Below are 25,024 nucleotides of genomic sequence, written 5' to 3'. Positions count from 1 at the left end.
TCTATTTTCTCTCCCTGTTTATTTCGATGTTCCTTTCTGTCGAAGAGTGTGGGGTCGAAACACAAAAGACTTTCTCCCTTCCTGAGCGTTAAACTAATACATCTGTTTGTTGTTTACACACCCGTTTTTGTCTTTTGTATTTTTGTAAATTCTCACTATATATATTTATATATATATGTATAGTTTTTTTTTTTTTTTTTTTTTCTGTTTTGTAGACCAAAGAAGAAACTATGGAAAGATGAAGGGAAATGGCAACATGACCGTTTCCGAGAAGATCAGCAGGCTCCAAAGTCTCGTGAAGAACTGATGGTTATTTATGGTTATGACATACTTGCAAGTGATCAGCCACCTGCTGCACCTCCAAGAATGAACAAACCCCAGTAAGTAGACATTTTCTTTACTGGTTTTATTCTCTTCCTTTCAGGTTAGTACTTTTAAAATTACATGATGAAACAATAATTTTTTTTAATGAGGATAAAATAGATCAGCTCATCTTTTATAATTTAATGGCTCGTAAACTAAAAACAAAACAAAACATCTTCGTTTTGCACTTCATATTAGAAATTAAATTTTGCTCTTTATATGCACAAGCATGGCTGTGTCATTAAGAAACTTGCTTTGCAACCATGTAGTTTTGGGATCGGTGCCACTGTTTGGCACTTTGGGCAAGTGTCTTCTATATCCCCAGGCTGACCAATGTTTTGTGAATGAACTTGGTGGACAGTAACTATGTAGAAGCCCATCATATGTACATATGTGTATTGTCTTAGTTTCTGTGTTTACCCCCCACCCCCACCCCCAAGCTCCCGGCAGTGTTAGTTTGTTTACATCTCTGTCACTTAGCAGCTCAGGAAAAGAGTTTTGATAGAATTAGTACCAGACTTTAAAAAAAAGAAATATTGGGGTCAATCTGTTCAACTAAAACCCTTTAAGGTGGTGTCCCAGCATAGCCACAGTCCAATGGCTGAAACAAGTAAACAAGATGAAAGATAAAGATATCCATTTTTTATTGATTTCTCATCTATTGGTAGATACTATTCCATTCTTTGGTGGCAGCTCTTCTTAATAAACAAGAGTACAACTCAGATTTGATTAGTCTTCAAATCTTTGCCATTTTACTCTAGTCTTTTTTAATTGGTTGCAAACAAGATGTGTTCTACTATTCTACATCAGGAATCTTTGTCCTTCATTAACTTTTGTAGATTTTCTAATTAGAAGCTTACTTTATCCATTAGTCTTTTTGAAAAAATGCATTAAAACTTACTCCATTTTCTCTTCCCTTACTATTTCATGTTTCATACTTATGTAAGAAACATTTCTCAGGTACATAAACATTCATGTTGTTTTTTATGCTGTAGGTTTAGTTTTGATTGCAGAAATTATACATGGAGTAACTGTAATCAGTGAATTACTTCAATTCATATCAGCTTTTACAAACTCTATTTAAATTAGCAAATTTTGTTAGTTTGTTTCTCTGTTGTATGTTCATGAAGCAACTAGAATAACTTAGTAAATTGATACAGTTGTTAGAGTGTTGGATAAGATACCTTGCAATATTTGTTCTGACTATATCTGCATTCTGAATTCAAATTTTTTTTTAGGTCAAATTAGCCCTCATCTTTTTGGGATCAGGTGCTTTTCTAGTCTCAGTTCCAACTCTACATTCTTAGTTCAATTCTGCTCCATGACCAAAAAACCATGACACTTCTGTCAGAAGTTGTGACTGCAGACTCAGCAACTGAAAAACCAATGAAAGCATAGTTTCATTGGTTTTACTTGAAGATAGACTGCTACTGTTTGCCTTGAACAAGTAATCTGAAAGCTTTTAATATAGAACTTTATAGATTTTTGAGGGGAAAAAATTGGGTTACATGCAGTTCATGTGACATCGATTGTAATCTGTGAATCTTTTACAGTAATCTACTTTATATATTTTTGATTTAATTGACATCTGATGTAGTAAGTTATTATGACTGTTTCCTGGACTGATGTAATTTGTCTGTAATGGTTAGTATGTGGATGGTAGTTATGTCTTAAGAAAAATCACTTTGATAGAATTCCTGGCTAGCTTTCTAACTGTTATTTTAAGTCATGCTTTTATTTGACAATATATTGACTAAAGCTATTAACTATGAAAATTAATTTCTGTTAGAGTTTACAAAGCTATCTATTCACCAGTAAACATAGTCATTGATGTATATTGTTATTTTGTATTTGTATATATATTAAGTGCAAACATTACTGCGGGGTTAAGAAGATCACTTCATAATCGCATGGTTTTGGGTTTGGTCCCACTGTGTGGTAGGTGTCTTTGACTATAACCCTGGGCCAGCTAATGCTTTGCGAAGGAATTTGGAGGGCAAAAACTGTAGCAAGTCTGGCTTGTACATGTGTGAGAATGCGTGTAACTTTTCATATTCTTCACATGTTGCTACTTGAGCAAAACAGTAGTAATGTTCACATTCTTTGTTGACATTATGACTGGTTGTTCTGTTCTTTCAAAGACCTGTGAAATACAAAAAAACCCTTACTTGAAAAACAGTTTGGAGTTGGAGACAGCAAAAGAATCCAGCTGTAGAAGCCTGCCTCAATTCATCATTCAGACCCATACTGACATGGAACAACAGATGTTAAATGAATGAACAAACATGTTTTAAAAGGATATCCCATTGCTTTAGATTAGGTATTTTTGTAGACAAAGTAAATTATTTTACTCCACATAAATTTTGATTTTGATAATTTTTCTAAATTTGTTTTATTCTAGGATACGCAAATCTCAACAAAGGCAACAGCTGCATGACTTCATAGATTCAAAGTGGTCTGGACAACGAAACAGCCCTGATGTTCAAAGAAAGAATTATCGTAATAAAAGAGGATCACGAGGTGGAACCCGTGGTCGACTTGGAGATTATGAAGAAAATAGGAGAGATTATTTGGAAAATAATGGACAAGGAGAGTATGTGGATAATAAGCGAGAATATCGTGAAATTCGACATGAGGTGACTGATAACCATTGGGACCAGCCTGAAACGAGGAGAACTTGTATTGACAATAGAGGAGATTCTGAAGAAATTCCTAAGCAGAACTTTGTAGAAAAAAAATTGGAAGACACTGAAACCAAGCAGGAGGTTACTGAGAAATGGCAGCCCTCTGAAGAGAGCAAACAAGAGATAGTTGAGAAACCTAAAGAGGAAGAGTGCCATTTGAAAAAGGAATCTGGTAATGACAGGAAAGAAACTGTAGAGATTAAAAAGGAACCTGTGGAGATCAAACGTGATTATGGTGATAACAGGCGAGATTACAGTGATAACAGGCGCGATTATGGTGATAATAGGCGTGATTGCAGTGATAATAGGCGAGATTATGGTGATAATAGGCGAGATCACATCGATAACAGGCGAAATCATGGTGACAATAGGAGAGACCATGGTGATAACAGGCGAGACCATGGTGACAATAGACGAGATTATGGTGATAATAGACGAGATTATGGTGATAATAGGCGAGATTATGGTGATAACAGGCGAGATTATGGTGATAACCGGCGAGATTATTGCGATAACAGAAGAGATTACGGTGATAGCAGGAGAAATTATGGAAACAATCACCGTGAAACAGTTGATAATCGACGTGATTTTAGTGACAACAGACGAGACTATGGTGACAGATCCTACAATGGTGAAACCAAACCTAACCATAGCTACCGTACAAATGCTAGAGCTGGCCCACAACGTCAGTTTACTAACCCTAGCTATAGAAATGATAACGGTGATAATCCAAAACTGGATTCTGAAAATTCAACAACTTATGGATTTAGAAAAAGTCCTGAAAACAACAATAATTTTAAAACCCATGAAAATAGAGTCTATAAAACTAACTATGAAAATGGACACAGAAACATTGTTGACAACAGAGCTTACAGGAATACAGAGAGCAACAACTACTGTCATAGGAATAATTATGAAAATAAAAAGAGGACTCCTGATCGGAACTTCTCCCATGAAGAAGTTCATGATTCCATACCAAAACAAAAAGGTGCTGTGTTGAATAATGTTGAATTCAGTGGATCAGTTGTTACTGCCAATAATAGCATGGAAAAAAAATCTTACTCTAAGGACAGGCGTATAAAAGGAATTACACGTACACGTGTGACAGCAGCACCGCTTCCTGAAAATATGGAAGACCCTGAACGGAATTCTTTCAATTTAGAAGCCATACCTGCAGATAACAAATCAGATCTGGGTAAATTATTACATTTTTTCTTTTTTCTTTTTATTTATTCATTTTGTTTTGATGTGCAGAGCAAATAATTGACAGAAAAGTGTAAATTCTATATATGATATGAATTACCACTGGCACAATTACTTGTTTTATTAATATCCTATTTAGATCCTTGTTAAATATCATTTTATTTTCATCTCAATTGTATATGCACAGTGATTTAAGAAGATTCCTGTTTAAATCCAGTTATTAAAACTCAGTGCAGTACTCATTCAAGTAAAGCCACACTCATCTATGGTTCTTCAAGAAACTTAACTGCATAACAAAGGGTCTCGCATCAAGCTGCTAGCCTTGTTAAATTATAAGGATCACACAAGCATTGGGTTGAATCACATGGCACAAGGATGTAAAAGTTGCAAATGCTACATTAACATGAATGTTATATCTCACCATTTTGTAGCTCTGACTTTTGATATACTCTTATTTTCAAATTCATTGTGATTGGGTATGGATTAGTTTTATGTCTAGACATAAATTAGCTTTCAAATTCAGTGTCTGGGTATTGTTTAAGTTTCAAGCTTTCGGTATTTGAGTATCAATTAGTTTTCAAACTTGCGTTTGAAAATGGATTACATTTCAACCTCATTGTAGAAGTCAGTTGCATCAGTTTACCTCTATTGTGACAAAATTTCTGAAAATCAAGCAAAACGAATGATGACTCACTTTCCTTGCAGATTTATAAAATCACCAATTTTTGTTGGTTTGTTTGGTTTTCTTCAAAAGTTTCTGATATAGAAATCTGCTAAAGAAAATGATTCTAGAAGCATTAAAATAACTTTAAACATAACATGAAAGAATAGCAAAAAAATGATAGTTTGAGTTGAAATTCTAGTAATTACAGATAATACATTTGCAATAAACAAGATAAAATGACCAGTAGATAAAAGCAGTAATTATGTCAAAAGTTTTGTGATATATATCATACTTTGGTAAGTGTAGAGTTGTGTCTGGTAATAGTCAAGGAATTGTGGATAGGGCAGTCATAGCATATAGATGATTCTAGCTTTGTTGTTAAAGTAGGGGGTCACATTCTTTCATGTTATGTTTAAAGTTACATTTTCCATTGTAAGATGTGGTTGTATGTCACTTGCAAACATATTCTTGTTCATGGAGTCATTAGTATTTGGAAATGTCAGCAGTATAGACAGAGATATCAGTATCTGGTAGGTCATATTCTAGCTACTTATGAAAGTGACATTTGTAACAAATATTTTTCATTCAAGTTGCTTACTGAAGACTTATTGCTGTTTATTTTCTATGTAGAATCCTTGTTTTCTTAAGTTTGCATTGGGATATTATCAAAACTTCTTAGTATAAGTTGAGTTTATTTTCTGGGTCTCAATTTAAGATTGCTACTGAATTCTAACTTTATTTCCTAACTGAAACATACAATTCATTTGTGCAACCTTAAGTTCTGCTTAACTTCACTTTACCATTTCTCAATAGATATCACTCCATTGACAATTGTAAACTTCTTGGCATTTCTTACCAAGTTCTTTCACAAATACTTTGATGAGCCCCACTTTTTAAGATATTTCTTGAATATGAGCTTTGTATGCTTGATTAGTCTCTCCTATTAATACATGGCATTTGTACAATGTTAAATTGTTTTCATATACTGTATTGAGCTAAATTTTACTTTTGTCACCATTATAAACCAGAAATGAAACCTTGCAGTAAATTATTTATTCAAGTAAAGCCATAGTTGTTGGAGGTTCTTTACTTCTGGAAACTCTATTGTATTGCATAACCCAAACTTTCACATCAATCTGTTAATCTTCTTAAATAGGTTGAATCACATGACACATGTAAGACAGGCAGCACATCATGAATGCTATATTTGTTTTCATTATTATAAACAATTTGTACAAGCCAGGCAATCTAGATTAACATATAACTTAAGATTTACATATCAATGATCATTTTTAGCTTTTAAAAGTTTTTTAAAAAAATATCTTGCCCATCTTAATTTTTTGTCTCAGACAAATTCTCTTAAAACTTGCCAAAATATATAATTTTATTATAAAATTTTCTGAGATTGCTAACAATTAAATTTAATTTTGCTGATTGAAAATATTGCAAGTCAAAAGTTTTGCAATATTTTGGTAACTTATTTGCTTTATTCATCAAAAGTAGCCTAGCATCCAAAATAGAAGCCATCATATTGAACCATCTGAAGCCACCTTTCTGCTAGTTCTTTGATCCTACACCAATACCAGTTCTTGTCCTTCAAGGTGAAGAACTCCTTCACTGAAGTTTCCACCTCCACTTGGTTGATGAAGCATCGTGAGCCATGGATCAGAACAACTAATAATCTGAGGAAGCCAGGTCCAGGCTAAATGTTGGGTGTAGCATTAGTTCAATTCCCTCAAGTTCCTGGAGTTTATTCCAGGTTGTTTGAGCAGTATAAGGCTTTGCATTGTCTTGCTGCAGAAGAGCTCGCTTTCTGTTAACCAATGCTGGGTATTTTTGCTGCATAATTGCATACATCCTCTCCACTTGTTCTGAGCACAGGTTGGCATCAATGGCTTGACTATCTGAAACAAACTCATAGTGAATTATGTGTTTGAAACACCCATGTTAGGCTATAAGTTCCAGAAGCTGGCCCTTGCTTAAAACCATTGCTTATACACATTAGGATTGCTGGAAAATATTTCCCTTGGATTATTACTTGTTTTGATCCATGACTCACTTCCTGTGCTTTCAATGCTTCATCAAAGAAGAGAGAATGGAAGCTTCAGTGCAAGAGTTCTTTGCTTTGAAGGACAAGTGCTGGTATCAGTGTGGAATCAAAGAACTGGCAGAAAGGTGGCTTCAGACAGTACAACATGATGGCTTCTACTTTAAATACTGGGTTGTTTCTGTTATAACTTGATGAATAAGTTACCAAAATATTGCTAGACTTTTGATTCAACACAGTATGATCATAAAATTTATTGAGTAAACTTTATGAAATTGTATAAAATCATTATTCATTGTTTCTTTCGCTTTTTGAGGATTTTAAATCAAACTGCATTCCCAGTTCTGTCATCAAAATTTTGAAACTAGTGAAATTTTGATCTCAAACAATCATTGGGTGAAATATATACCTTAATGTTAAGTCAGAATTGTTGCTTATCTCATGAATTAGCAGAGCATGATGTAAAACTAGAAGTCCCAGTGAGTTAGGATGGTCCCACTGAAGTTTTCATGTAGTAATTGAGTGTAGAGACACTAGAGTGGTTCCCATGATTTTCTCCAAGTACATGAGAATATTCGTATTTAATATCAAAAGCTAACAACACACATATCAATGATACACTTCTCCACAGTGGGGTATTCTAATGATATTTTTGTTATAGAATCATGTCTTTGTTATAGGCTAGAAGCAGAGCTCGTGATGAACATGAACCAAGTTGCACCACAATTTTGATGTCCATGATTGATAGCAGTAGTTATGACATAATTTTATTTCATACTGAAATATTCAAGGTTAAATCAGTGATTGAACTCTTTACTCAAGAAAATAATTATTCTAACATCACAGTATTCTGTAATTGAATAATTTTTTTCTTAGCCATTTCAATTTTAGTAGGTTATGAATATAAATATTCTAAAATGTTTGTTGTTAAAATAAATGGAAAATTGTTAAATGTAATTCATTAATTTTGTTTGATAACAAAATTGTGTACATATTTCATCTTAGACACTATAGTTCTAGCAAATTACTGAGTCACATGATATGCAAACTTTTTGTATACTGGAGCAATTTAACTTTATGATTAGAAGCTCTTTACTATACTGAACATTTATTTGTAAATATCTAACTTTCTATCCAGTTATATTCATCATCATTATTATATGTCTGTTTTTTTCACAACTGCATGGATTGGGTAGGTCTTCTTCAAGTACAATGTTGTGCCACCTGTTGTGGTCCCTTGTCATTTTCATAAGATTTGTGATCAGTCTTCACCACTTCTTCCTGTTAACTAGCAGGTTATTAATTTTATATTAGAATATTTGATTATTCTTCTTTATATGTCAACCTGTTTATTGTATAATGTGTTAAAAACATCAACATCATCATCTTGCATTCATTTTTCCATGCTGGCATGGATTGGATAGGTCTGTTCTAGCATAACATCTAACCAATTATCTGCTACACATAACAACAGAAAAACAATGCTAATTTTTGTTGTAAGGAGTTTTAAGACTGGATGCTCTTTTCCTAAACCATTTTACAGCATGAACTGGGACTAATGAGAATGTTAATCAGAATTAAAATGTCCCTTCTACTCTGTATCAGTTTATGTTTCAAATTAGTGCTGTCTTTATTGGGTTGCTTTTTTATCTGTATTCAATCATTTTTTCTAGGTGGTAATGCTTCCAAGACAGAAAATGTCTCTCGTCCTAAGAGATATTCAACACAGCGCCAAAGGAATGTACCAGAAGTAAACTACCCGGAGCAGATACCAGTTGAAGGAACTACATACTATAGCCCAAGTAAGTGTTTAACAAACGGTCTATTTATAATATTCTGTAATGTCTCATTGTTTGTATCTGAAAACGAATGCTACTAGTCATCTTAATTAGTTTGAAACTAAGTCAATTGTTTACCTTGGGAATTCATATTTTTATTCTCATAGAAATTACTTCTAAAACACCCTTATTTGAACAAAGTATGTATGATGGCTCGTTAACAAAAAAGCATTTCAGTATAGAGTGTATCCTTCTAATGTGAAACTGATTTTTCTTTTTAACTTATCTCATGTGAGAGCTTTTCATCTCTGTTTTATAAACTCATCAATATTCTGTTTACTGAGTAGCTGTTAGGTTGTTTTCATTTTATTTAAGCTACTTGAATACATTCATTTCCTTTCTCAGGATATAATATAATACTAATAGTGGGACAAACTTACGATTCTTCAATTGAGAAGCCAGTACATTATCCTTCACATTTCAATATATTTCATTACATATTCATATAGAATAGTGTGTATGTAAATATAAATATCTAGATAGATACATAAGCACATATTTTATTTAACCACCATCACTACCTCTCGTCCACAGTAATGTTATTCTCCTATTCTATGTACTCCTTGGGTGATTGAAATGAAGTCCACTCTACTTTCACAATGCATTCTAAGAATATGGCCATACAAATTCAAATATTCACACTTGATCTCTAGTATCATACTTGAAGTTTTTTTGTTTTTTTTTAAGAAGGCCCAAAAATGCAGCAGCCATTAAGAAAGGTGTTGATATATTCCATCTGCCCTTCAATATCATTTTAGTACTTAGAACAATACAGTAATACTTACTGGTTTAATATTACTATTACATCTTTATCTTTAAAGTATGCTTGTTAGATATCTAGAAGCAGCTGAGTTTTGCAGAAGCTATTCACAATTTTTGCCTAACTTTGCTTTGATACTTTTTGCATGTTATTTTTACTAATAAAACTTCCCACTCTCACGTACTTTGTGGTACTGTTAATATACATAACTTCCATGTTGGAGGTGTTGATATTAAACTCAATTGGCTTTGCAGAGTAGTTTTCTACTTTCTTGAATTCTTATTGTAGTTAGTTGTATTCAGGAGATAGCATTGCCAGATCATCTACAAAGCTTGCCTCCTCTAACTGCAATTAGAAGATCCATAAGATTCTCCCTCCTTTCTAGTATATAGAGAACAAAACACAGGCCTTCCATATGCCCAGGCTGAGATGGAGTAGGACAGTCGGACTAGTTAGCATAGACTTATGAATTTGAGGGGTTCTACTCTCTATTCTATTTATTTCTTTATATCACAGTAGGAACTTTTCCAATTTTGAATTACAATTCACTTCAAAAGTACAGTAGACTAGTTTTTTTTTTCCCTGATATTTTTATCAATATCTTTCATTTTTTCTTCAACATTTTTCATTAAGATTGTTTACAAATATTTCCACTACTATGGTGATACTTACAACTAGATCTTTTAAAATAGAAATTTGCTATATATTTAACCTTCTGGTGCTTTTCGGGGTATGCTTGATCAGAATGAAGAATCCTTTTTTTCATAAGATCTTCAAGGTGCAGGAGTGGCTGTGTGGTAAGCAGCTTGCTTACCAACCACATAGATCTGGGTTCAGTCCCACTGCATGGCATCTTGGGCAAGTGTCTTCTACTATAGCCTCGGGCCAACCAAAACCTTGTGAGACAGAAACTGAAAGAAACCCGTCATCGAGCGAGATCTTTGCCGGTGCCCCTGGACTGGCTCATGTGCGGGCGACACATGAAATCTTTCGAGCGAGATCGTTGCCAGTGCCCCTGGACTGGCTCATGTGCGGGTGACACATGAAATGCACCATTTTGGGCATGGCCGTTGCCAGTGCCGCCTGGCTGGCCTTCGTGGGATTTTCAATCAAGATCGTTGCCGGTGCCCCTGGACTGGCTCTTGTGCGGGTGACACATGAAATTTTTCGAGCGAGATCGTTGCCAGTGCCCCTGGACTGGCTCTTGTGCGGGTCCGTCGTAGGATTTTCAAGCGAGATCGTTGCCAGTGCCCCTGGACTGGCTCTTGTGCGGGTGACACATGAAATTTTTCGAGCGAGATCGTTGCCAGTGCCCCTGGACTGGCTCTTGTGTGGGTGACACATGAAATTTTTCGAGCGAGATTGTTGCCGGTGCCCCTGGACTGGCTCTTGTGCGGGTGACACATGAAATGCACCATTTTGAGCGTGACCGTTGCCAGTACCGCCTGGCTGGCCTTCATGGGATTTTCGAGCGACATCGTTGCCAGTGCCCCTGGACTGGCTCTTGTGCGGGTGGCACATGAAATGCACCATTTTGAGCGTGGTTGTTGCCAGTACCGCCTGACTGGCCTTCGTGCGGGTGACACGTAAAAGCACCCACTACACTCTCTGAGTGGTTGGCGTTAGGAAGGGCGTCCAGCTGTAGAAACTCTGCCAAATCAGATTGGAGCCTGGTGTAGCCATCTGGTTTCACCAGTCCTCAGTGAAATCGTCCAACCCATGCTAGCATGGAAAGCAGACGTTAAACGATGATGATGATGATATTTATATATGTGTGTGTGTGTCTGTTCCCCTAGCATTGCTTCACAACCGATGCTGGTGTGTTTATGTCCCCGTCACTTGGCAAAAGAAGCCAATAGAATAAGTACTGGGCTTACAAAGAATAAGTCCCGGGGTTGATTTGCTCGACTAAAGGCAGTGCTCCAGCATGGCCGCAGTCAAATGACTGAAACAAGTAAAAGAGAGTAAGTTTCCAGGTAAGCTATTTGGTCCTGTCATTCATCTGTAGGTATTGATTCCAAAGGTTATTTGTCTTTGTATCTGCATCTTAATAAAAAATTATAGTATATGCTATAAGTTATTTGTACAATATTTTTATATACCTTTTATATGAAGGTATATTCTTTTAGAATAGCAAGAACAATGCCTATTTATTCATCATTGCTATTTTGGTCTTGGAATGAAATATTTACAGCAGTTCTTTAAAAAAAAATACCGTTAAAATATTGAGCATTAAGACTACTCTTTGTGAGAATCTTTTATTCTTATTTTCCAAGGAAAGAAATGCAATGCAAGTGTGATTGGATATACTTACTATTCAGATCTTTTTGATTACTGCTCATTTTTAGAAATGATCTTTAATTATGAATATTTCAAAATAGTTTGTTTTAAAATACTTACAAATCTTAGTAAAAACATTTTAGTTGGACAGTTTACAAGCCATATTTTTCATATTTAATCTTTCATGGATGTATAGCAGAGTCTCAATTTTTTTTCCCCATTATGCAACATAATGAAGTATCTTGAAATGAGAGGCCCCCATCTGGTTTAACATCATTGCCAGGTCTCAGGGTCACTTGCAACAGGGTCTGCTCAGTTGCAAGCAAACAGGTTAGATTTCTGGCCTGAGGATAATTTCTTTCTTTCCTCCCACCTGTTTCAGAAACCCTGAAAAGGATTGTGGTCATTGTCTTTTCTACTCTGACAAACAATTAAAAAAGCAAAAGACACTGTCATGTTTATAGTTTCATTTATTCTTTGACTGTAATAATAATATTTTGAATGAAGTTGATTAACAATTAATGAGTATACATTACTCGTATATATTGTAGTTTTCTCACTAAAATTTCTAATTTGTTTTCCATCATATTTTATAACCTATTTATGTTGGTATAATATTTCATATAATTATTTAGAACAAATGATTCTGATGAATCAGATTAGTTGGATGATTAACATTTTGTGCTCTAATATATTTAAAGCATAAAGTGATTGTTGTAGCCCTTAAAATTAAAGTTGTTGGTATGGTTTCATTTTTACCTTTTATTTAATCTTAATTGATAGGATTACAACTTATTAATTTACATCAATATAGATTAAATAACTTCATAGATGTTTTTCTACATGGATTAAATAGTTGTCAGTTTTGAGATTTTACATTTGCATCATCAATTAACTTATAAACCTTCGCAATTATTATTATTTAAACTCTCTATAAAACACATGAAATAATTCAGTATATGAATATATTTATAATCTTGCTCTAAAATCATTTTGGGAGTATCACCCATGAAAGGAATATATACAGGGGTCAAAACCAATTTAGACTTAGATGGGTCTTATTCAGCAAATGCTCTAAGATGTGTTATATGATATTCCTTAACAGAAAGAATGTGGGATTTTGAGAACTCCAAAGTGAATGAGACCCAACTAATCAACATTAAGTTTCTTCTTCAGTTGTTAGATCTATCTATGTTTTCTGTGGGGGTTTAACTCCAGAATTAATTTAGGTTGAAACTAGAAATACAGTTGTATATTGAATTTGATTTACCATATCTAAAAGCTGCTAAATTCATGCATATTTCTTTGTTTATAATTGATTTTATTCATAATTTCAATAGTTTCGTCAAAACTGAATTTCTTGTATTTATTACAAATGTGAATTAAAACATGATAGTTAAATTGACATGATAATTAAATTAAAAATTTTGTATGATGTTATGAAAGTAATTATGAATTTTTTTTTTTAACTTTTATTGTTGATCTAAACGCTGTTAATGAATCTAATATACTTTTCTCTTAGCAATATTCTTTTGGTAATTGATTGATTTATTTGCTATCTTTTATGAATAAATCATGTTTTGTTGTTGTTTTGTTTTTGTTTTTTTGCATGGTTATATTTAGTTAAATTGATTTGTGTAGCCTATGGCTGATTTGTCACTACTGACAAGTTTAGTCAGTGGGTTTTGATGTTGTTTTTTTGTCTTTGGGTTGTTATCTGTGTATTTGTTTAGTAGAATAGCACATGTGTTATAATGAACACCATGTATATATCTATATTGTATCACATGTATTTTATTATTGATGGTGAAATAGGTCTTTTGAATTTTCAATTTCATTGAACTGAAAATTCCAGAACTATTGTGTTTTATAATTATTTAAGGCTATTTTTCTATTATATTGCATGCTTGTACACTTTTTGTGAATCTAGCATTTATATAACTATTGGGACATGGAGGAGGACATCTTTAGAATAAGTAATTTCAAGACACTTTTTGTGCTTCATAAACTCCATTAAAAAAATGTGCACTACAAAGACATATGCAATACTTGAAATGGAAAAAGGCAAGGTTTATAACAGTGAAAGAACTGAAGATTGATATGATAACAATAGATAAACTGAAGAGGATTGATTTCTAGTACCTGAGGTGGACCACTTTTCAGTGATATAGGCTATAGGAGGAAAAAGTAAGGGATTGTATATTTTTAGGTGTGACACAAGTTTCTTCACTCTATTACCAATGTTGGTCAAAACTTCCCACTTGCAATAATTTCGGGTACAGAAACCCATTTTTACCTGATTTGTTTGCAAGATTTAACGGTAAAATGGAGGATCTCTGAAAAATGAAACCTGGAAAAAGTTCCAAATATTATCACCATGAATATGACACGAGTGAAATCAATGATTTAATCTTCAATAGTGCTATAATACTAGTAATGATTTCTTACTTTGGCATAAGATAATATATTGGGAAGGTGGATAGTCAATTCTAGTGACCCAGCACATTCTTGAAAAGAAAGAACATTATTGATTTTCAGTTGAATAAATTAATTCCAGTACAATATTAGTTTTTATTTTATCAAACCTAGAGGGATGAAAAAGCTAGAGGGTCCCTACTGGGATCTGTATTTAAATCATAGGAATAGAACTGAAATACTGAAAGGTATTTAGTCTGACACTAAATTGTTTTTGTGACTTCATTGCATTAAAACGATAATTCCCTCCACACACACACGTCTTTCAAATTTATATCAGTTATCAATAGATTATCTAAGCTTATAAAGGACTGCAGGAAATGGGTCAGGGAAGATGAATTACCCAAGTATTAGTTAAATTCTGTAGCATCAAACTACTCAGTTAAGGGATTTATTAATATGGTAGCACTCTAAGTAGTAGTTGATGACAAGTTTATCATCTTAGAAGTCGTTGGTGATAGACCAGCATTGTTATGGAAATATATGATGGCAGAACTTTCAAACTGTGCAAGCATTGGAGATAAAATATTTAATGACTTCATGGTCACATTGCATTGAGTGAATGGACCCAACAGAAGGTAACCTCACTACTGTTGGTGTACTTGATAAAATACGCTGAATGCTATTATTACCCAATGCAGAGTAGGCTTTACTGGCCACTGCTATCTTGCTGAATAACATATATTAGATGTTATATTTTGAAGACTGTGACACCCCAGTAAAGAATGAAGACCACTCAGTTGCATTGATATTAATTAGCAGAGACACACAACATAAAATTGAGGATCTACCCAAGCTAATGGATGGGTGACAAAAAATTCCAGCACAGTTTTGTTGTTGCTTGAAGAAGCAGTTTGGTAAAAAAAGGGAGTTACTTTAAAGATTTGCTTTACATAGGATCCTTTGTTATCAGCTTGGGATGTTATAAGGGATTCTTCAAGAACTATAGCAGAAATTAATTGTTTATCATTTAAACCAAACAAATCTACTTATCATAAAGAGGGTACTGCTAGCTGACCTTGTTTAGTAGCATGAATAATACTCCTGTCAAATCTCAAGCATTTTTCATATTTTCATAACTTTTTTTTATTTTTTACTGTATCTACTTATCAAACATCATGACTATAATTACTGAAATTACGGTAAAATAGCTTATCTTCAACTTTTCTTCTTTTTTCTCTGAAAGAAAAAGAAAAAATCTCATCAGAATAGATATCTTTTAGTAAGATGTCTCAGCCAAAAATATATTTTATGTATTCAGTAGAACCAGATTTAAAAAGTGTCACTCATTTGAATTGTATTTCCCATTAACTTGAATGTATAAGTATTATTTTTAAAAAAATGATATAAAGCCTCTTACAAAAGTCAGTTATAAATATGAAACATAACTCAGGTTATGCCAAATATTAAAAGAGTTCTTTACTTCTAAGATACTTATCATTATGACAGCATTTAATTTTAGTTTTGATACAGTTATAAATGGGCACAGATATACTATAACTATTAGAAGTGAGTTTTTTATAAAGACAGACTACTACTTTGTTCTTTCTAAATATATCTACTAGATGTGCATGCCAACAGAGTGGTCTGATAATTCCATTCTTCTTTGTTATATAATTATTACAAATCTCAAATGAACCCTGATTGATTGTTGCTCTATAATTTTGTACTGAACTGATGACATACTGCATGTAAAATGACTTTCCTATGCTATTAACCCAACTAGGCATATAAGGATTTAAATTTTCATTTCAACCACATCTAGATAATTCAAATAGCTTAAGTTATGACATCATTTCTCTTTTGTTGAGAACATGTGTGCACACATGCGCGCACGCACGCACACACACACACATGTATGTATGTATGTATGTATATATATATATATATATATATATATATTTCATGTACCTACACCCGATAAATTATTAGAATAATTTGTTTATCTGTGTAATTCTATGTCTGGATTGAGATGTTTGTTGAGTTAAATTTTATTAACTGTATAGATGTGTGGGGTTTTTTTTCTTTCGTTTCATTTTTGTGCATGGTGTTGCTGTACTTTTATTTTGTTGTTTTTTTTTCTTTTTGGCTCTGGAACATGTCATTATCTGCACTAGTTCATTTCAATTTGTTTGCTTTATTTTGTATATTTTGTAAATGTTTTAGATTAGTGTATATGACCTATATCTGCACCAAATGTCATGGATTGGTTTATTCTCTTTTCTTTTGGTTTCTCTAGTTAGTTAAAAGTTCTGTCTGTTTATTATTTCAGTTCCCTTGTTTTCTGTTTCTCGTGTTTGCTTATTTTAATCTACTGTGTCTCCTCTTCTGTCTGGGATTTGTATTTTGATTGATATTTTTTTTTACTCTATTGGTTGTTTCCTATTTAAAATATTTGTGTTCCAGATTTTACCCAAGGTCCACCACACATATTTCATCCTGAACAAGGTCCACCTACTCATCAGGACGGAGCAGCGTTCCAGCCTACCATGTTACAGGCTCCTACCCCTATCCCTTACACATTACCAGGTACGACTCGAGATACTAGCTCTGTGTCAGTAGCACCCAGTCTGTATTGGTGTGATAGTTAGTTATTGTCATAGTTGTCAGTGTCAAGAAATTACAACTATTGAACAATTTACTATTGAACTATTTGCTATTGAACAAATGAGGAATTGCTGATAATTATTGGTTAGTTCTGGACTAAAAAGCTTCTTCACAAAGAATGGATAGTTTAGTTTTGCTTACTGGATTTTTGTCTTTTAATTCCTTAATTTTATTTTAAATTAGCAATACATAATTGCAAAGCTTTACTGATTTTCTGTTGATATCATTCTTATCATTTAGGTTGCTCTTTGAATTTGGAATGTATTTAATAACAACAATTTTCACGTGATTTCAAAATTAAAAAAAAAGGTTCACAGATAGTTGGTTCTTTATTAGAGATTTTGTCTGCTTGTTGGCATCTTTATTCGTGTTCATATTTTAGTAAGATGAATATCTGGTATAAATCATTCATGTATTTTCATTTCCAAGCTGTTACAACAAATGAAATTAATTAGAAGGCATTTGTTGAACTGTAAGGTAATAGTCATAATAACTGGCAACTTATATGCAGTTTCTTCTAAAAAAGGAAAAGCATATAGCATGTGTCCTTCATTCCTTTATTTTTGTAAACTACTCCTATATAAACAAACATCAGATTTGTATTGTTTCTTGCTTGTTTGTCTTTTTGTTGTTATATTTTTCCCCCCATTGTGAAGCAAACATTTTCAGTGAATGGAAATAAAATCAGGAAACATGTACAAGAATTAAGCTTTAGTAATTGTAACATTAATTTACTCCAACAAAATCTTCAGTTAGAGATGTCAAAATCCTTCTCAAAGAAACAAAATGGTATTATGTTTCTTTATAGGCATGGCATTGTAGTTTCAGATTCTGTCCTACTGTATAGCACTTTGGGCAAGTGCTGTTTGCCATAGTCCTGGACCAACTGATGCCTTATGAGTAAATTTTGCAGATAGAAACTGTATGGAAGCCTGCCAAGTGTGTCTTTGTGATTCTCCCCACCATGGGTTGACAACCCATGTTTTTGTTTATGTCCCTGTAACTTAGCCGTTTTTCAAAAGAGACTGATAAAGTAAGTACCAGATTTTAAAAATAAATACTGGATTGATTTATTCAACTAAGCTCATCAAGGCAATGCCCCAGCATGATTACAGTCCAGTGAATGATGCAAGTAAAAAATAATATATATATATATATATATATTCTTGTCCTATCAACAATATCATTATTACTGTCTGCTGCTCTCTTTCTGCTTCCTCTGCCCTTTACCTTACCCAACTCGTGAATCATTGGTTATCCACTCTTCAACTTGACCCAATCCTTACAGTTGTTGCCTACCTTCCCTCTCCCATACCCTCATGTTTTGCTCCCCCAGACACTACTGTAAACCTACCCATCCACCAACACTTAGTTCTATCGCCATTCACTTCTATTCACCTTGTACCTTGAAAAATCACCTGGGCACCACATCATCACTATTTATGGCTTTGCAGCTCCTCTGATCATTTAACCCTTTCTTCTAAATGTGTGTAGACATGTTGCTCCTCTACATCAAGAACATGCTCTCCCTACTCTTCTCTCATACTTTAACTCCTCATCTCCTCACATAAAGGCTCCTCCCCAACTTCCAGGTTCATAGTCTTACAAACTTCGTGGCAATGTCACAAGTGCCGGTGGCATGAAAAAAAGCACCCAGTACATGTTGTAAAGTGCTTGGTGTTAGGAAGGGCATCCAACTGTAGAAACCGTGCCAAAGCAAGCACTGGGACACAGTGCAGTCCTTCGCTCCATTGGGTCCTGTCAAACCCATACCAGCATGGAACATGGTTATGATACATATGCCAGTGGAATGTTAAAAGCACATCTGAGCGTGATCGTTACCAGCGTCGCTTTACCGGCATATGCGCTGGTGGCACATGAAAAACAACATTCAAACGTGGTCATTGCCACTGCTGCCGGACTGGCCCTCATACCGGTGGCACGTAAAAGCACCCCCTACACTCTCTGAGTGTTTGGCTTTAGGAAGGGCATCCAGCTGTAGAAACTTTGCCAGATCAGATTGAGCCTGATACAGCCTCTGGCTCACCAATCTTCAGTCAAACTGTCTAACCCATGCCAGCATGGAAAGCGGACGTAAAAGGATGATTATGATATATATATATATATATATATATATATATATATATATATATATATATATATATATATATATTATATCATCATCATTTGATGATTTAGTGTCCATTTTCCATGCAGGCATGGATTAAACAGTTTGACTGGAACTGATAAACTGGAGAGCTGTACCAGGCTCCAGTCTATTTTGGCTTGGCTTCTATGGCTGGATGCCCTTCCTAATGCCAACCACTCCACAGAGTGTATTGGGTGCCTTTATGTGTTACTGGCACCAGCCATGACTACAATTTCACTTAGTATGACAGGTCTTTTCAAGCACAGCAAATCTCCAAAGGACTTGATCACTTGTCATCGTGTTTCTGAGGATCAACATTTGAAGTTCGTACTTTACCACATCATCCCATGTCTTCCTCAGCCTACCTCTTCCAGTTTCCCTCTTCAAAAATATTTTGTGCATCATCTCTTTATAACTATTTATTGAGAGATTGGATTTTTTATACTATTGTTTTGTCTCATACATTCATTTGGCTTCATGTCAACAAAATTTAATCCATCTTTATTAGATATTAGTCTAATCATGCTAACCTACATATTATTACTAATGTTTAATGTAAACTGGGTTACTTTATGTATTATCTGATACCTCATATTTTTACTAATATTTTCATAGTTTTGTTATAAATTATTGTTTTTCCATTTTGAAGTACTGAATTTTCATTAATTCAGTTTCTTCTTTAAAGGGAAAAGTCTATTTTACTATTTAAATTTTGTTCCAATATTTTTGTTTTGTTTGTTTTATTTATTTATTTATTTTTGTTTGGTTTCAGGTATTTAATTTTTCTTAGCTTTAATTACAATATCTCCTTTTATATCTTGGTCTTTTCCCAACTTAGTACTAAATTATGTGAATTTTACCCTGTGATAATAAAATTCATCAGGGGTTGAGTTTCACTAAGTTTTATTGTTCTAGGGTGACACAGGTTGAAGTGAGACTGTGCTTCACCTTATTTAGTGCCCAAAGTTAACTAAACTCATATATTTCTGGCATTAACTTTTTCTTATCCCCGTTTTTCTATAAAGCAAACACCTGATTGAGCCAGTTGACTATACCTTTTCCCTTCCAAAAGGACATTGTGCTTAGTCAAAAATAATTGTTATTTTTAACCAATAATTATATTTCTTTTAAGTGATTTTTCTAGGTATAACAGTACTTTGTTAATGTTATAAAAGAAACAAAAAAAAAATACTTGTTTGCATGCTTGTTTGTGTGAATTGTTTTGTTTGTAAACTAAAAGTTCACTTTGTCTTCCTTCCAAGGTCAATAAAATGAATATTAGGGTTGTTGTAATAGACTGTAATAACCTGGAAGGTGGTGCTCTAATGCCAAAACCAGTTAAATAATAAAAGAATGTTCCATCTAAATAGAATTTTCAAAGTTGTAACATGAAAATCTTTAATGTACTTTGTCTCAGGTCAAAAAACTTAATTCAACATTGTTTTACATTTACCTAACTATTTAGAAAATAGATACTAAATTTTATGGGGAAAATTCTGTAGAACTGATTAACAAATGAGAACTATCTCTGATTCCATAAGGTTGAATAATTCCATTTATCCTACAAGTGTGTAAGATTATTAATTTTCATTATTTTATATAAAAATTAAATTTGAAAATGGAGCATTCTTTACTTTTTTAAAATGAGTGACTTACATCATAATTTTGAATGAATATTGACATGGCACCGAAGTGTGTGTTTATCAAATAGTACAGCTGCAAAGTATCAAGACATTTGTCTTATTTATGTTTATTCTTTTGACTGGATGTTTGCATTTTCTTTCTAAACTGTAAATTATGAATGTGTAATGTTTTGTTGATGTTAAACCTAAGATCAGCCTTGACTGAGCAGACATATAAACAAGGGCATTCCTGTGATGACTGTCTCCTTTTTTTCTTGGATATTGCACATCTATGAATTCATTCTTCAAAATGTCGTTCCTTTTTCAAGATAGTAGGGTGTAATTTGAGGGAGATTTCAAGCAGGTCGAACGACCACATAGAGGGTCCTATAGTGACTCTTTCGTAAACTAGTTTTAATTTTTTTTTCAATTCTATCTATGTAAAATACTGCAATACTGCTTCTTTAAAACATTTTTCAAATTTTGTTTTATAGAATTTTTTTCACTCTGAAGGTACTTGTGTAAATCTGAGTTGTTCATTGATGTATTATAACAGTTTTTTTTACATTAGTTCAGTGTAGCAAACTGCTAATTAATCTATGTAACATATAAAGTACTACATTTGTTTGAGGCTCACTGAGGTTTCCACTAAATTCAATGCTAAGTTCATGTTGCAGTCATTTCATATTGCATTGTCCATTCATTGGGAAACAATATTTTTATTATTATTTGCAATAGTTTTCAATGGTATATTAGCTTAAACTAGTTTTAATCACCTTTTATAAAATGTTGTATCAAAGTGAATCTCATTTATATTTGACTGATTTTACATAATTGCTGAAATTTGCTTAATATCAGGTAAAGAATACTGCTAGGTATTTTGATTTTTTTTTTTTCTTTTTCTTTTTTTATGCATTTCTTGATTTATAAAAAGAAAATTTATTTCAGTTAAACCACCAATTTCTCAATTTTTTTTATGATTATAATTTACCATATTGCTAATCTTCAAAATTCCACTTATATATTTCCTGATATATAATTCATTATATACAGATATATTTGTAGATATCTTTAAATTAAAATTTAGTTGTTTTTTCAGATGTGCTGTTTTAGAAATATCTGATTTTATAGCATTTTTACACCAAACACTTTTTTTTTTTTTTTTTTGCAAGTTACTATATAGATAGTTGGTCAGTTTTTGTTGGAAAGGGAAAAGAATTATGCTAATTGGGAAAAAATTTCAACCAAATTGACTTTTTATGTAGTAAATTATAAGACATTTCCTTACTGTTCTTCAACATTTCAATTCATACTACGTTCTCACATGAATGCAAGAAAAAGCGCTATTCATTTGCACTAAAATATATTCTGGCTTTACTAAGATATCTTTGATTGTTAATAATTCCCTTGCTGGTGATGTCAAAGCCTACAAATCTTTCTAATGCCATGGACAAATTTCTTAAAAACAGGGATAAGTAATAACTATATCCTGAAACAAATGGAATGGTTGGATATAGTATAAATGATCGAAGAGTGCAGAGAACAGGGATGGACTGTCGAGTACTACCATCTGGCAGTGGGGGCTAGAGGCTTCATTGAAAGAAAAATGACAACGCTATTCAAGAGAAGATTTGCGTTTTCAAACTCGGAACTGAGAAAACTGATAAGGAGGATACAGGAGGCGGTCGAAAAAGCCAGCTTCTATATATGGCTGAAGCGGGAAGACCGAATATGGCTTGAAAGTCATAACATGTCTAGGTGAGACAGGCTGACACTGAAGTGGCTTCGCGCCCTCCATTGTCAGTTAAAGTTCAGACAGTGTCATGTGACAACTTGCTGGAGCTACTTGCTGGAGCCTAGCAGTGGGAAGTTTAGACAGTGTCATGTGACAACTTGCTGGTGCTGCCTACTGGACCCTAGCAGCGGGAAATTTAGACAGTGTCACGTGACAACTAGCTGGGGCTGACTGCTGGAGCCTAGCAGCAGATATAAAAAGGGGAACTTGACATGATCAGTCGGACGCTGACACTCGTTGATGCTGCATCGAAGAGGCTAGGGAATAGAAGAAAGAAGACATACACCCAACACCAGAGCTGAAGACACCTCCGAAAGGAGGGGGCCCCGCCACGTCAAAACAGTAGAGGAGTAGGGGCCGAAACCGAACGTGGTTCCTCCTGATGATGTCTTGAGCTAACTGGATCCTATAAAGGAGCTGTTGTGGTAGCAGACCACGAAACATGGTTGAAATTCCTGAAACAAATGGAATGGTTGGATATAGTATAAATGATGCACCAGATTTTAAAAATAATTCATGCTCTCAGACTCTTGCCAATCCAATGTCAACAAAACATGCTATAAGACTACAGTAGAGTTTCATGATTTGGGCATTTATGACTGGGAGGTAGTTTATTTATTTATTTTAGAGGTACGGTATCTAGAATTACTCATCCACTATTTATCAGTTTGAGCCATAGATACCATTTTTTCTGATTAATTTGGATAAAGAAACGTTTCAAAGTATTGGATATCTATCAGTAAATGTATTGGATATCTATCAGTACATATAGATAAATATTTGTTGTTTGCAGAAAAGTCCTAATATGATGACAAAAGAAATTAATGGTGTAAAATCTTCTTATTGAACTGATGAGGTTTCTTGAGGAATTGTTTCATATATATATATATATATATATATATATATATATATATATATATTCAAGGATTGACTAAAAAGAACAAACAGAAAAATTTAAAAACATAAACAAGTATATATATATTGAAATATCATTAATTTCAGTGTACAGACTTAAAAATACTAGTATAGTTTATTTAACTCTAGATATTTTTGTTCAGCTTACACATAGCGATATATCCTTCATTTTAGTTTCTACCACTGGCATTCCTTCAGCTCCACGTATGTTTGGTCCTGCACCAGTGCCTGTGAGCATTCCTACTGCTCCTCCTGCCATGTTGCCTCCACAGTATATTGGGGCTGGGATGATATATGGAGCCCCACCACATGGTCCCTATCAAGTTCCAGTGATGCCTGGTTATCAATCACCACCACCCTCTACTCATTCACAGGTAAGTTATCTTTCTCATCTTCAATAAATAATTCTTTTTTTTTTTTTTTTGAATTGTGAATAGACAAAAAAGGCAGAATGCTACCTGCAAGGCTTGAACCATGCATTTTCTGTACCCAAACAAGCATATTTCCAAGTACAGTAAAGCAGACCCCATATCTCCTCCATCAAATTTCATCTTTAATCTTACCAATGAGAAAGTTGTTTACATTTAGAACACAAATGTTGAAGAACACAGAAATATGTAACTAAGTCTTTAATAACAATGTGTCTTAAAGCAAATTCAGTTTTAAATATATACATTGGCTTAAAAGCCCCTTGGATAAAAATTTTTAAAAAAAAGGTAGAAAGCTACCTGTGGGGCTGAAAGTGTATTATTTTCTCTTTGTGCATATACGATTTTTATAAATTGTAATACTTTATTAAAAAACATATTGACAGCTTTTCATAAATGTGTAGGGATTTGTATGTTGTATAAATTTAGCTAATGTAATGTAGTTCATTAAATAGCTATGCTGATGTCAATTTTCAACTGAATCCCTAGAATTTATGGCCTTTAAATTTATTTGTATAACTTTTTTTTTTTGTTGTTTAATTTATTTTGATATCTTGCTTCTTTTAGACTTCAGCTTTACCGGAAATGTTTAGAGGAGGCACCACCTATTATTCAACTGATTTACAGCAGCCAAGCCCCAGCCGGTCACCAGTTCGCAGGCATAAATCGGCTATCCCTATTATTGACCCTCAAGTGAGTTAAAGAATGCACTTTTTATAACCCCCCCCCCCCCCCCCGTACCATTGTGACATTAAAGGCCCACGTTTATCTCTTGAGTCCTTTAATATTAAAGACATAATAGTCAAATCATTCTTTAACGAAGGTCTTCTCAGAACCACTGCTATCTACATTTTAACTGAGTATTATGAAGTACATGTACTCTGTGTGTGTGTTGTGCATTGCTTGACATTAAAGCATTTTTTTTAGATCTTTTTGCCTTTTGTGTAAGTTAGTGATATGTACATACTAGCACCTTAAGCCAGTATCTGTTTAGCTGTGTATGTTAGGTCTTTTTTGTTAAACTTGTACATCAGCAAAATCTCTTGGCAACCATCCGTTATAAGATTTGATGTTGTGTGTATATGCTGCAATGTAAACTGAGTATAGAAATGTTTGGTGTCTGGCCAATTGAAATTATGGAATGGCCATTGAGATGCAATTGCAATCATGGTGAGACAATCTGCTGTAAACTAC

The 25,024-nt window shown here is 33.7% G+C and overlaps 1 protein-coding gene across 8 annotated transcripts in view; it reads left to right on the top strand.

Annotated features, from left to right (window-relative positions):
- LOC106875944 (uncharacterized) overlaps positions 1–25,024 on the top strand; it is a 46,105-nt gene that overhangs the window by 20,000 nt on the left and 1,081 nt on the right. For 2 of the 8 annotated variants that reach the window (XM_089347689.1, XM_052965603.2), the window contains exons 6-11: positions 216–380; positions 2,765–4,242; positions 8,635–8,763; positions 16,721–16,843; positions 23,601–23,776; positions 24,398–24,523. In XM_089347689.1, coding sequence (XP_089203815.1) covers positions 216–380; positions 2,765–4,242; positions 8,635–8,763; positions 16,721–16,843; positions 23,601–23,776; positions 24,398–24,523 — 2,197 coding nt within the window. Of the gene's footprint in view, positions 1–215; positions 381–2,764; positions 4,243–8,634; positions 8,764–16,720; positions 16,844–23,576; positions 23,777–24,397; positions 24,524–25,024 lie in introns of all 8 variants that reach the window. The other 6 variants (XM_014924269.3, XM_052965600.2, XM_089347691.1 and 3 more) reach the window with 3 other exon arrangements.

This window comes from Octopus bimaculoides, chromosome 2 (assembly GCF_046866305.1).
Source record: "Octopus bimaculoides isolate indiv1 chromosome 2, ASM4686630v1, whole genome shotgun sequence".
Lineage (NCBI taxonomy): Eukaryota > Metazoa > Mollusca > Cephalopoda > Octopoda > Octopodidae > Octopus > Octopus bimaculoides.
Note: the sequence above shows the minus strand (reverse complement) of the source record. Positions and strands in the feature narration are given on the sequence as shown.